General features: G+C 35.2%; 1 protein-coding gene across 1 annotated transcript; it reads left to right on the forward strand.

The window, feature by feature from the left end:
• Window positions 1–227: 227 nt before the first annotated feature.
• RPF1 (ribosome production factor 1 homolog) lies at window positions 228–13,663 on the forward strand. The gene is made up of 9 exons (XM_090269673.1): window positions 228–462; window positions 1,848–1,904; window positions 3,834–3,914; window positions 9,214–9,309; window positions 9,878–10,031; window positions 11,912–11,994; window positions 12,397–12,578; window positions 12,762–12,888; window positions 13,430–13,663. The coding sequence occupies exons 1-9, from the start codon at window positions 247–249 to the stop codon at window positions 13,469–13,471; spliced, it is 1,038 nt and encodes a 345-aa protein (XP_090125799.1). The 5' UTR covers window positions 228–246; the 3' UTR covers window positions 13,472–13,663.
• Window positions 13,664–13,837: the final 174 nt, after the last annotated feature.

Consider the following 13,837-nt stretch of genomic DNA (forward strand, 5'->3'; position numbering starts at 1 on the left):
TTGGCACATAGAAAACACTCAATATAGAATTCCGCGAATTCATCATTTCACTGTTCATACAGCTGAGCAACCCACTTAACTTTCCTGAAACCTAAACTTCAGCACCTACTTAAGAGTGGCTAAAGCTCATACGGCTTTCTATATTTTTCACTAAGAACTTCCCTCCCCCGGAAATAAAAGCCTAAGAAGGCGGGTCAGGGGAGGAAGCTGTTTCCGTTTCCGTACAGACGCCGGGGAGCAAACACTATGGAGAAGACCGGTGGCAGCCGAAAGAAAGGCCTGAAACGCAAAGGCGCTACCCAAGAACCTCAAGAGGCGGCAGTCGTTGACGATGGGGCGACGGAAGGCGGGGTCCAACCCCCAAAAGCGTCTGCCTTTCCTCCAGGCTTCAGCATTTCGGAGATCAAGAACAAACAGCGGCGACACTTAATGTTCACGCGGTGGAAACAGCAGCAGCGAAAGGTCTGAGGGGTGGAGGCGTCAGAGCGCATGCGCGGTGTCTTTTGCGCGCGGGCGGTGGGGACGTGAGTGGGGGTGTTGAACTTGGCGTGGTCACCCCTGTCTGGGATCCCTAGTGGTGGTGATTAATCCGAAGGACTAGGACGAGTATTTTTTATCCTGATCCCCTGGTCCTGCTTTTTGCCGGAGCGTCCGGGATTACCACCTTCTTGCTACGGACTTCGGCTGAGAATGAAAGCAAGAAGTCCTGCTCTCCCAGTAGTCAAAATTATGTATTACCTCCTGATATAGGAGGCAAAAGTCTCTCTCTCCTTGGTCCCGTGGACCTCCGGTTGGTTAATTCATAGACTCTAATGCAGGCAATACATAAATTCAAAGTGATGCTTCTCTGATGCAGCTCTTACCAAAATTAGTTAAGTTTCTAGTAATTGTCTTTCCTCTTTACAGCGTTGTCCTCATTTTCATCTGGTAGGTTAGCAAGTAGCGGGGAGATAAATAAAGCCCAAGCTCACAGCGCTCATTTGTGGTTGAATTGCAGTTGGATACAAAAGCTTGTTTATTCTTGCACATCATAAAAGTTCATACACATAGTACTCTTTTTATGTGCCTGCGTCTTACTAGACTTTTTGATGCCCTGGACTGAGTCTTACTCGTCTTGATTGCTAACGTGCTATTGGAGTACGTTGAAGGAGCATCTAACCCATTCTGGTGTGCGAGGATGGGGGGAGGGTGTTCTGGAAAACTCCTTGCGACCTGATAGATTGAGGGTTAATAATAGCTGGGGGGAAAAAGTATTTCTATTGTGTGTCAAGCATTCTGTTCAGAACTGCCTAGAAATACACATTCACAGTACAATCTTAACTCACCTTTCAAGTTCTTAGTACTTTTAAAAGCACATTTTGATTATGAAATACATGATAGCTAGTGATACTTTTATTGGAAGCATCGTAAAAATGATTCTCCCGTTCCCATTTATTTTTAGTACTTTCCCAGAGAAATAACCAGCGTAGTCATGGTTTTCTTCAGGATGTAACTTGTTAGGAATGCAGGAAAAAACAGCAAAAATAGTTCTAGATATACATTGTGCACTTTCACTTAATTTGAGATTTTACAGTAAAAGATAAAAGTGAAATTGTAAATATTTAAAATTGGACAGTTTAGATTTTTTGGAAGAAGAAGCAGTGTTTTTGTTACAGAAATCTTGATTGGCCAGCTCGTATGTTTTACAATAACTTAATTATGAAAATCTGTGTAAATATTTTAATTTTAACACATTATGAAGATTATTCAGTGTAAGTATCTGTAACATTAGTAATTTGTAGTTTTCAATATGTGTTTGTGATATAACTGATGGTTTCTCAATATTGTTCTTTTTTAAAACCCTTTAGGAAAAGTTGGCAGCTAAGAAAAAACTTAAAAAGGAGAGAGAGGCTCTTGGTGATAAGGTAAATAAAATTTTTAGCCACCTACTTTATTAAGGAATGCTCAATGATATTTATGTTGAATGGCATAATTTATTATGAAATATTTAAGATGTACAAAAACAATATAACAAACCCCTTTCTACTCTTTACCCAGTTTAAGAAATAATGCATTAGCAAGTAATTTTCAAAGCCCCTAGTGTGTTCCTATTGCTTTTTCCTCCAAAGATAACCACTCATGAAATTGTTGTTTATTGTTCCCATGCACTTCTTTATTGCCTTTTACTGTGTGTGTTTGTCTTCCAAAACAAACACAAGGAAGATGTTCTGCATGTTTTAAAATTTTTACATAAATGATATATATACTTTGAGTTCCTTATTTTACTTTATGTATTTGGGAGGCAGAGACACACTTCCTTGACTTGGGGGGGTGGGGGAAGGACCCTAATTTAGGGCCAGAGCTGAGCTCTCATGATTTGAAGCAAAGATCCTTTGTCACCTAGGTAGGCAAGGTTGAGGCAAGGCAGGAAAGACAGACCCTCTTCTCTTACAGGGTTGGGTGTGTAAGAGTGAAAGTGACACAGGATGTGAATCTGTGAATAGTGAAAATGGGGAGTGGAAGGAAGCTGAGATAACCTGGATGGATTATGGCAAAGAGGAGAGCAGAGCAGAAGTATCATAAGTACATCAAGAAAGCATTTGGCTATTTTTGTGGTATTGATCAGAATTGAAATCTTTCTACTGAAAATTTTAAAAAGATACTAAATACTTCCACATTATTGCACAACTAACTTACTTTAATTTAGTTTCATTTCATTTATAATTAGTTCTAGGTTATAATTTGTACTTGAAAAAATTTTAAAACATACAAGTCTTTCCCCCTCTCCCATCTCTTATGCTGAGGTACCAAGTAAGGATAAGTGTGTTTGAAGAAGGGAAAAATATAGACTGTATAGAAATAAAATACTCTTTTTGGGGCATTCTCTTAATAGTATTAGGTTAAATAACATGAAATTACCAATATTAGCCTATTTAGACCTGCAAAATTCTATCAAGCAATATTAGTCTCTTTTTAGCTTTCAGTAATCAATTACAGAAAATTAATATGCTGATCACCATGTGAAAATATCACCATTTTTTTTTTGTACTGAAGGATGACTTCTTAGAACTTCCTCCTTCAGAAAATTACTTAAAACTTAATATTTGTTTTATAGAGTAATAAAAAAATCCTAAATAACATCAACTCATATTCATATCTCTGCTAGTGTACATATATTTTAAATGTTTTAGTTAGTGTATACTTAACTGTTCTGTTACCTGCTCCTTACCATTTCATTTACACAGTCGTTGGTCTTAGCTGAGTATGCTGATTGCTGATTGTAACAGTATTCCATTATGTTAACATGCTGTAGTCATTACCCTGCTGTTGGACATTTGCCCTATTTGCTGTTCATTTTTATTAACAATAGTGATACTACATCTTCCTATGTGTAAATTGCTCCCCTCTTTTATTCCTTACAATAAATTCCCCAAACTAGAAATAATAGTTCAGTAGATGGAAACAGATTTGTAACTTTTGTTTTATATTTCTGATTAGCTTTTTGGAAGTATTGGGACAAAGCTATAAGTATATATACTTTTGTAATTTTTTCCATTTTGTTTGCTACCTCTATTCTTAGTGGATAGTTATTTTTGATCTCTTTTTTTCTGTCTGCAACTTTTATCTGTTTCTAAGTCATTTCATCCAGTGTTTGCAATTCTTTTAGTATGTGTGTATTTCTGCTCAGAGTTAAAAAGCCTTTTACTCAGTGTTATTAGAATTGATGTAGCAGTGGGCTGAAATGAAGAACAGATTGAGTTTTGGGATTGTTTGCAAATTTCTGTTATTCCCACTGGAATGCAAAATTATGTAAAATGCTTCTACTACAACTTAACCTTTTTTCCTTTATTTAGGCTCCACCAAAACCTATACCCAAGACCATTGACAACCAGCGAGTATATGATGAAACCACAGTAGACCCCACTGATGAAGAGGTGATGAAAAATTATCTGTTCATATGTTGGTGTTTAATTTAAAGTACTGGCTGGTGAATTTGTATAATAGACTGATACAGCTATACTGTTGGCATATTATTTTATTTGCTATAGTTTTTTTAATAATCAAATTTCCCAGTAATGTTATAGAAAAAGGCAGTGATTTATTTTCCAGAAACGTTTTCTATTTTATGCCTATGTAAAGTTTTTGTCATTAAGACTCCGTTTTTACTTATCATTTGAAAAGTATTTTTCATACTGTAGGATTTTGTTGTACCTGTTAGACATTTGATACTTAGGAATAATATTTGATGTTATTATTTGTGTTCTCATAAAACTCTTGATTTCAAAATAATCTTCTACTTTTCACATTTTCTCTTTGAATAGTTTGCAACAGTACAGTCAGAGAATTGAGGTTTTTTAAACTTTGTATATATTTTTTCAAATCTTTGTAGGGGAAACTTGGTTTTGTTATGTTGTTTGCTTTCAAACAATGCATTTTATCAACCTTCTTTCACATTTCTCCTGGTATAGTCATTCGTTCAGTCAGTCAGTCTTCCACCAAATATTTATTGATTGCCTACTATGTATTGAAATTTGTTTTAGGGATTTGGGATCCATCAGTGCACAAAACACTGTCACACATATGCACAAAATTATTGTCCACTCAGAGCTTACATTCTAGGAGGAGAGACAAACAATGAAAATAATAAAATAAATAAATAATTGAATGTTAGCAGGTGATAGGTTACTAAGGTTAACAAGTAGATAAAGGAGATTCAGGACTACCTGGACTAGAGTTTACAATTTTATATGTATAGGAGTTTGTATGTGTGTATACATCTTATTTATTTTGACATAATTTCAGACTTAATAGAAAAATAGGAGTTCATATATATCATTCACCCAGTTTCCTAAATATTAAATTTTACCACTTTTATTTATATTTTTTCTGAAATGCTTGAGAGTAAGTGGCAGACATGAAGCCTTTTTACCTCTATATACTTTTAGTATGTTTTTACCTGTAAACAAGTGTATTTTTAAAATAAGCATAGTATACAGTTATCAAAATCGGACAATTAACATTGACATACAATATTACCTAATTTATACAGCTTTTTCATATGTTACTTAGTTGTCCCAATGACATCACTTTTATCAAAAGAAAAACCCAAGATCATGCATTTCATTCCATTATAATGACTTTACCCTCCATTAATTTGAAACAGTTCCTCAGACATTATTTGCTTTTAATGATATTGACATTTTTGAAGAGTACAGATCAGGTATCCTTGTAGAATTTCACTAGAAATGAGTCAGATTTGCTCATGATTAGATTCAGTTTATGTACTTTTGACAGGAATACTACAGATGTGATGTTATGTTCTTTTCAGTGCCTCTTATCAGGATACACGTCATTGATTTTCCCATTACTAGTTAACTTTAGTCCCTTGAGTAAAATGTCTGCCAAGTTTTTCCCTCTATAGCTACAATTTTTCCCTTTATAATTAATTAAGTATTTTAGGGAAGGAGATACTTTCAGGTTATATAAATAAATATTAGTCTTCAAACTTGGCACTGAAGGTTTTTGTAATTACAAATATTTTTTTCCAGTCTGATAGGTGAGAAATCAAATCTCAGTGTAGTTTTAATTTGCTGCTCTCTTGTGATGAATGAGGTTGAACATCTTTTCTTTTTAATCAATTATTCATGTTTCTTGCCCATTTTTCTGTCAGTTTGGGTTGCAATTTCATATACAGTGGTCAGGGTAGGCTTCACTGGGATGATCTTTAGCAAAGACTTGAAGGATGTGAAGAGATTAGTCACAGCTAATCTTAATTTCTTTGAAAATTAAAGCCACAGAAAGTTCTTGAAAGATTGGTTATCCAGTGTGAGCGAAATAGGATTCAAAATGGTATTGCGGTTTTTAGCCTGAGCAATTAGAAGGATGGTATTATTGTTGTCAAGATTATGAAAGAGGATTTGGCTGTGGATATATTGGGGATCGTAGGCATATCAAGGCTACATACATGTAAAAGTTTCCCCAAATATCTACCTAGGGGTGAATTTGTTGGGTTAGGGGTGTGTAAGTGTTCAAATTTACATAATAGTGACAAAATGTTTTGCAAAATGGTGGTCAATTTGCATTTCCACACTGTAAGAGCAATGTTCTTGATCATCCACATTCTCGCCACTGCAGATTATAGTCAGACTAGTAATAAAGGGCTAACTCATTTTGGTTTGAGCTTGCATTTCCCTGATTCCTAATACTATTGAGCATCTTTTTGTGTATGCACTGTGATTTCTGTCCTAATTCTTTCTATGTGTTACAAGTATTTTCCAATTTGTGGCTTCTCTTTTTACTTCTTTATGATGTCTTTTTTGCTTTTTTTTTTTTTCTTGTTTTATCAAGAAGGCATGTAGAATTAGTTATCAGATGCTTTTTCTGCAAATACTGAGATTATGTATTTTTTTCTTCCAGTATTTTGCTTAAAAATGTACATCTGCATGAATGAGACTGCAGTACTGTCCCGTTTTCATTCCTACTATTTTTTTCCTTTTAACCAGAAATGTATCTATTTTGTTACTCTTTTCAGACTGCTTTTACCTTTGATCCTCTCTATTGAATCTTTATCACCCATTTATTTTTTCCTTCTACACTGATTTTGTGTTTATTTGATTGACTTTTCATCCTTTTTTTTAATATTTCAACCAATTTGTGTCTTTGAATTTACACTTTGGTTGGATATTGCTTTTTTATTCAGTCTTGACAATTAATACTTAATGTAAATTATTGACGTAGGTTTATGTCTGCCAGTTTGCTTTTTTTCATGCCTTACGTCTATTTTTCTTCTCTTCCTCTTGGCTTCCTTCTTTATTAAACAAGTATTTTTTTTAGTATGCTCTTTTAATTCTTACTGATCTTATAAGCTATATTTATTTCTTCTTTTAGTGGTTGCTTTAGGAATTACAGCATGCACCTTTAATTTATCACACTGTACTTTAAGTAAATACTGCTGCAATTCTGGTAAAATATAGGAAATTTGTACCAATGTATAGCTTCATTTTCTCTATTATTGTTTGTGCTGCTATTGTCATGTATACTACTTCTGTTTATGTTGTAAACTCAGTGTTGTGATTACTGCTTTAAACAGTTTCTTAAAGAAATTAAGTTATAAACACACACATGCACACACACTCTCCTGTGTGTTTACCTTCATATGTATTATTTCTTCCTCCCTTCCTGTATATTTGCATTTCCATCTAGTGTCGTTTTCTTTCAACTTGTAGGATTTCCTAAAGTCTTTTTTTTTTATTATATTTTTTATTACCCTTTACCCCACTTATACCCTCTACTCCTCCGCAGTCACCACACTGTTGTCCGTTTCCATGAGTACTTTTTCCTTTTTGCTTGATCCCTCCACCCACTAACCCCATCCTCCAGAGCTGTCATCCTGCTGAGTCTGTCTCTATTTTGCTTGTTAGTTCAGTTTGATTAGATTCCACATGAGAGTGAAATCATATGGTACTTGTCTTTCTCTGACTGGCTTATTTCACTTACTTAGCATAATGCTGTCCAGGGCCATCCATGCTGTTCCAAAGGCAAAATTTTCCTCTTTTTTATAGTCGAGGAATATTCCATTGTGTGTATGTCCCAAGTCTAAAGCTAATTATCTTCACTTTTGTTATCTGCAAATGTGCTTATTTTATCTTCATTTTTGAAAGACAATTGTTTAGGATATAGAGGTCTTGGTTGACTTACTTTTCTGTTAGTACTTTGAACATATGCCCTTGTATTTTGACCTTCATTATTTCTGATGAGAAATCAGCCATTAACCATAATTCCCCTGTACATGATTAATTTTTCTCTTCAAAATTTTCTGATTTGGAAAGCCACATTAGTTTTTCATCAAATTATCAGCCATTATTTCTTCAAGTGCTTTTTCCTGCCCATTTCACTCCTCTTTCTGGGACTCTCTTTCTAACATTGTCAAAATGATTAACATTGTCCTCCAGGTTTTTCCTGCTTTGCTCCTTTTTCTGTGATTGATTTCTTTGTTCTTCAGATTGAATATTTATTCATCTGTTTTCTAGTTCATTGACTTTTCTGCCATCTCAGATCTGCTGTTAAATCCAGATTTTCCTTTAATTACTTGAGTATATTTATTGTAGCTGCTTTAAAATGTTTGCTAAATTCAACACTGTGCCCACTCAGTCAATTTTTATTGACTGCTTTTTTCTTGATTGTGGTCATACTTTCCTGTTTGTCTATCTAAATTTCGTGGTTGAAAACTGGACATTGTATTGCAATAGCTCTGGATTGTTTTATTTCTTAAGGGTTGGGTTATTTTGTTGTTTTAGTAACTTGCCTAGAATTAAATTTGGTATCTGTCTGACAATTGCAATGTCTCTACCCAGTTTTGTTATTTTTAAACTGACTCTAGGGATTTTCCCTGTGTTTGTATGGCTTAATGGTCAGGCAATGATTTGGACAGAAGTCGAGACACCTTGATCCACTATTATACACATAGCTTCTTCTGGCTAAACTGTGTCTGGGTTGAGGAATATTTCAAAGTTGCAGGCAGTTCTCAAGTCTCCCTTGCTTGTCATGTGTGCTCAATTATCAGGTCTCTTCCATGTGTAGTTTCTTCCGTGTATGGTTACACCATCAGCCAGGGATCTAGAGACATTGTCAGCCTCTCTATGGCTCCTTCAATTCTGGAGTTATCCTTTAAGTTTATGGCTCCTTTAAATTTCCCCCACCTCTCCTGAAGTGGGTCTGTAAGCTTGGACTGGCAAAGCTAGGGTTTACACACACACAAACACACATGCACGCACACGCGTCCTCCCGCTCTGAATTGAGCCCACCTCCTCTGGATTCAAGATTTCTGGTTCTTGCCTACCATCAGATCTTAAGTTGATGAGAAGTTCCTATTTTTACTGACCAAGTTGACAGGGGAAAGAATAGCTCTAGGAAGATTCCTGATACTCTTGACTATGGCTGTAGCCATTTTTCAAGGATAAACACGTTTCAGTTTGTGTCCTGAAATTGTTCACACTTTTTTCCAGTTTTATACTTGTATTCTACAGAGAGGAAATAACCCAACTTCTTTTTTCTTTTTTAAGTATATTTTATTGATTATATTGTTACAATAGTTCCAATACCCAACTTCTTAATGTTGCCATTAATGTTAGTGCTTTCTAGGTCTAGTCACTGTCATAGAATCCTAGAACTACTTTTAAAATTTTGGCCCATTAGGGCATTTGATATAAAATTAACTTTTCTTTCTGTTCTTAGGTTGCTTATGATGAAGCTACAGATGAATTTGCTTCTTACTTCAACAGACAGACTTCTCCCAAGATTCTCATTACAACGTCAGATAGACCTCACGGGGTAATAAATATATTAATTAGCGTAGTTCTTGAATTCCTGAAATTCTTTTATTACTTAGACTATTTAAAGGAACTCTGTTCAGAAGAGTTAATTAGTGATTGCCTTAGATGATGCCCGTGAATAAACTAAATAAAATGTAACACTAGTGATGGGATATAAGTTCACCAAGCATGATTCTTCAGGATAGGGTTTCTCAACCTCAGCACTGTTAACATTTTGGGCTGTATAATTTTTGTTATGGGATTGTCCTCATTAAAGGATGATTAGAAGCATCTCTGGCCTCTATCTACTAGGTATCTCCACCACCACCCTCCCTCCCAGTCATAATCACCAAAAATGTTTTCAGACATTGCCCATGGTTTCCTGGTGGAACAGAATCCCCCATTGAGAGTCACTGCTTTAGGATGATCAGCTTTTGGTAAAGAATGAAACACTGTTCAATTTCATTCTTTCCCTGGCTTTGCTATTAGCATTATTTTATAATAATCATCTCTCTCCTGATAAATACATATCATATGAGATTTGTATTATTTCCACTTTTGAGGGTTTTTGTTACTTTGTTTTACAGAGAACAGTACGACTCTGTGAACAGCTCTCCACAGTTATACCAAACTCCCATGTTTATTACAGAAGAGGACTGGCTCTGAAAAAAATTATTCCACAGTGCATCTCAAGAGATTTCACGGATCTGATAATTATTAATGAAGATCGTAAAACACCAAGTATCCTTTGTTTTTTTAAGGAAGGGTTGCTGTTTTGCATGGTTTGTGTTAGATTAGCAGCAATATAAACTTTTTGTATAGTGCAGGTACATAGGAACAAGTTTGGATTTTGTAGTTTGCTTTTGACAAACCATATTTAGTAGGAATGTTTTCAAAAGGATTCAAACCTTGATTTAGGTTGCAAGAAATGACCATTACCTTTCTTAACCCCCTTAAGATTTAATTTTTTCAATGTGGAAATGACACAAATACTTTTGGCTATGTGTCCTAAAGTTGAACCTGTGGTGAATCTTTAAGAAGAAATATTCATTTACTGATAATCTGCTCTGTGGTACAAACCTAGTATCTGTCAGAAATAGATCCTTCAAAAGCTAATGGATTAGATAGGAAGAATGGCATTTACATGACTATAACTCAAAATAAGTGACAAGTGCTATATTAACAGTGAAAACTGAGATTTAGAGCTTAATTTTGACTGTAAAGAGGTGGCATTTGAAGTGGGACTTAATGGCTGAGTAAACTATTACAGGTGTTTGAAATAACATGAGTAAAAAAAAAAAAGACACGGTAAGGTTAACGTGTGTAAAGTGTCTACAAGTTAGGAAACACCATGGGGAGACATTAGAAAGGCAGTTTGGAGCCACATTATGAGTGTCATACTGATGTTTTATATTCTGTAAATGAGTCTGTGATGACTGGCTTGAAATTAGCTATAGCTGTCAAAAATCAAGTTATCTAGTTTTTTGGGTTTTTTTCCCACTTAAGCATCTGAGAAACCAGTGCAAATACAGTGACGCAGCTAAGTCCCACAGCTTGTTTCTTGGTTTTATAACCAATGATATACAGTCTGCATTAGATGTACTTGAAATGGTGAAGAGGTCAGACCAACCAGGATACTGTTTTAATAATCTAGGTGGGAAATCTCAAGGACGTAGACAATTAACGCTAAGTGAAACAGGTGTAGAAATGAGGAATTTATGTGAAACAATAGGATTTGGTGGGAGAGAAGGAAATTGAAGATAACCATTGCTTCTACTCTAGATGAATGGCAGTGTTGAACCTAAAGACAACGTATGTTTTGGAAAACTAGTATTATGTGCAAATATTTGAAAACAGTCTAATCTTTTAAGATTGGTTCAGTATTTCAAAGAATCAAGTTGTACTACAAAGACTTAAGGAACATTGTATAGTTAGTAATCTTAAATTTGCTGCATCCAGGAGTTTGAAAGCCCTTAGGCTGCTAACCCTGTTGGGTAGGAAGATGTCTTGTTTCATTTGTAATTTAGTATCTAGCACTGTTCTGTGTTCATGGCAGTCAGCAAATGGTTATTAAGTAGTTGATTTTAACTGTGGTACAGTAATCCCAAGAATACGAGCTTGTTTCTTGAGAAACACTAATAACCTTGATATCAAGAAGGGGGCCTAGGAGTCTCTTGGTCTTGTGGGATGATGGTCGAAGCTGATAGCATATCCTAACCTTACAAACATACAATGTATATACAAACATATAAAGTGCACTTTTAGGATTGTAAGGTCTCTACATGGAGGTAAACTTAGTTACTCTGGAATCCCTTCCTGTCTTGTCACTCCTGGTAGAGCAGACTTCAGTTGAATGCTCAAACACCTGGTAGAAAGTGATGATGAGCTATTATATTGTGAAATTGTTAGGACAACAGGTTAATCCATTTTTCTGAAGGATTTATGTTGTTACATGTCTTGAGTTTGAAGTTTCGTAAGAAAATCTCTCAACCCAGAGGAATACATGCACAACCACCTATTCACCTAGCTACAGATTTTAGGAGCCTTTGGGCATAAAGGACCGATTATTTAAACAATTCCAGAGTTATATTAGTCTACTATGTTCTTAGCTTTCTGAACATATGGATTAATTCTGTGTCACTTGCCAAATGGACCAACTGCTCATTTTAAAGTGAGCAGTGTTCGTCTGCGTAAAGAAATTAAGGTAAGTTTTAAGCATTCCTTGATTGGCACTGGTCTCCTAGTAATGTTTGCTTAAGTAGATGCTGTAACTAAAGAGCAGATTGATGGTAATAATGGCATCTGCTCCCCTGATTAAAACAATAGTTTTATCTACTGACCAATTCCTTGTGAGAATAATTGAGTTATGGCAGACAGGCCAATAGCCTTCAATACTATGAAACATGTTACTCTAGAACATGTTGGTGCATTCACAACATATAAAATATTTTTAGATACATCTTCCCTTCACGGGTTTAGTAACCCACCAGTGGTTGTAATTAAGATAAATTTTCATGTTTGTCATGTAAATTATAAAACTTAAAATTGCAGTGATATAGTTTTGCTAATTAACTTAATTCATTGTGATTTTTCACCATTTTTCTAGAGAAGAGGCAAGGACCCCACAGAACACTTACCGGAAATAATTCTGAATAATTTTACAACACGCCTGGGTCATTCTATTGGACGGATGTTTGCATCTCTCTTTCCCCATAATCCTCAATTTATTGGACGGCAGGTTGCCACATTCCACAATCAGCGGGATTATATCTTCTTCAGATTTCATAGGTGAGGAAGGTACCTTAATGCCTTGGACTTTGACTTTAATCACGAAATACATTTTCCACAGAAACCTGTTTTCTAATGTATTATGACAGACATTGTAGATGAGAAAGTCTTTTGTACCCCATCATAATGTTAAAGTAACAGTTGGCAAACTAATTTCCTCAACTTTTTTCTTTACCTTTGAAGATACATATTCAAGAGTGAAAAGAAAGTGGGAATTCAGGAACTAGGACCACGTTTTACCTTAAAATTAAGATCTCTTCAGAAAGGAACTTTTGATTCTAAATACGGAGAATATGAATGGGTCCATAAGGTATGTGCTTACTCTTGAAAAGCCATTTAGATGACTTGAATTATGAAATGATTTAAGCTTTTGGTTTTTATACCTTAAGTTATGCTTCTGAATGTCTTCCTTCACTGATGTGGTATTTGGGTCTTGTGATTAATGCTGGTTCAGCTGAAATATCCTAAAGATCGGTGGTTCTCAAAGTACAACCAGAATCATCACGTAGAAACTTGGTTAAGAAGGAAAACTGTTGGGCCGTGGACCTACTGAATTGGACCCAGCAATCTTATAAGCCTGTGTTACCCTGATTCTGGTACATGCTTGAGAGCTGCAGACATTCGGAGATCATCATAAATCAGAAATGAAAATATTTTTTCTATTTAATGATCAATATTTCACTTGTGTGACTTTTATTTTTAAATTGTATATATTTTACACATACATCTAATGGAACCGTAACTTCCAACACTTTTTATATTAGACCTGAAGACTGATACTTCAGAGACCCAAGTTTTTAAGCAGTTACCCATAGATTGTTTACTAACTTTTTTTACCCCCTAACTTTCAGCCCCGGGAAATGGATACAAGTAGAAGAAAATTCCATTTATAAAGTACTAAAGGAATTGTATTGGATTGTGCTGAGCAGGTGTATCTTGAATTTATGAGAGAAGATGCTTCAAAAAGGCATTTACAGAAGACATCTTTCGTGTCTGGACCAATTACCTAGTGCCAGGAATTACCACTCACTCTCTGTAAGAAATACAAATAAAAGTCATTTTGGTAAGAGTTTAAGAAGTTGCAATTTAGGTTTCCTAAAGTTTTTTTTATTTTTGGTAACTGAATAATTAATTGGAATCAAAAATCAAGCTACCTTTCCCCTGTGCACCTTCATGGAACATGTGGGCCAGAGAAAGACAGTGCCTGGTAGATTACTATGTAACCAACACACTGGTTTTATACCAGACTAACCTTCAGT

The sequence above is a fragment of the Furipterus horrens genome, unplaced genomic scaffold, assembly GCF_987537825.1.
Source record: "Furipterus horrens unplaced genomic scaffold, mFurHor1.1.pri manual_scaffold_3, whole genome shotgun sequence".
Taxonomy (NCBI): domain Eukaryota; kingdom Metazoa; phylum Chordata; class Mammalia; order Chiroptera; family Furipteridae; genus Furipterus; species Furipterus horrens.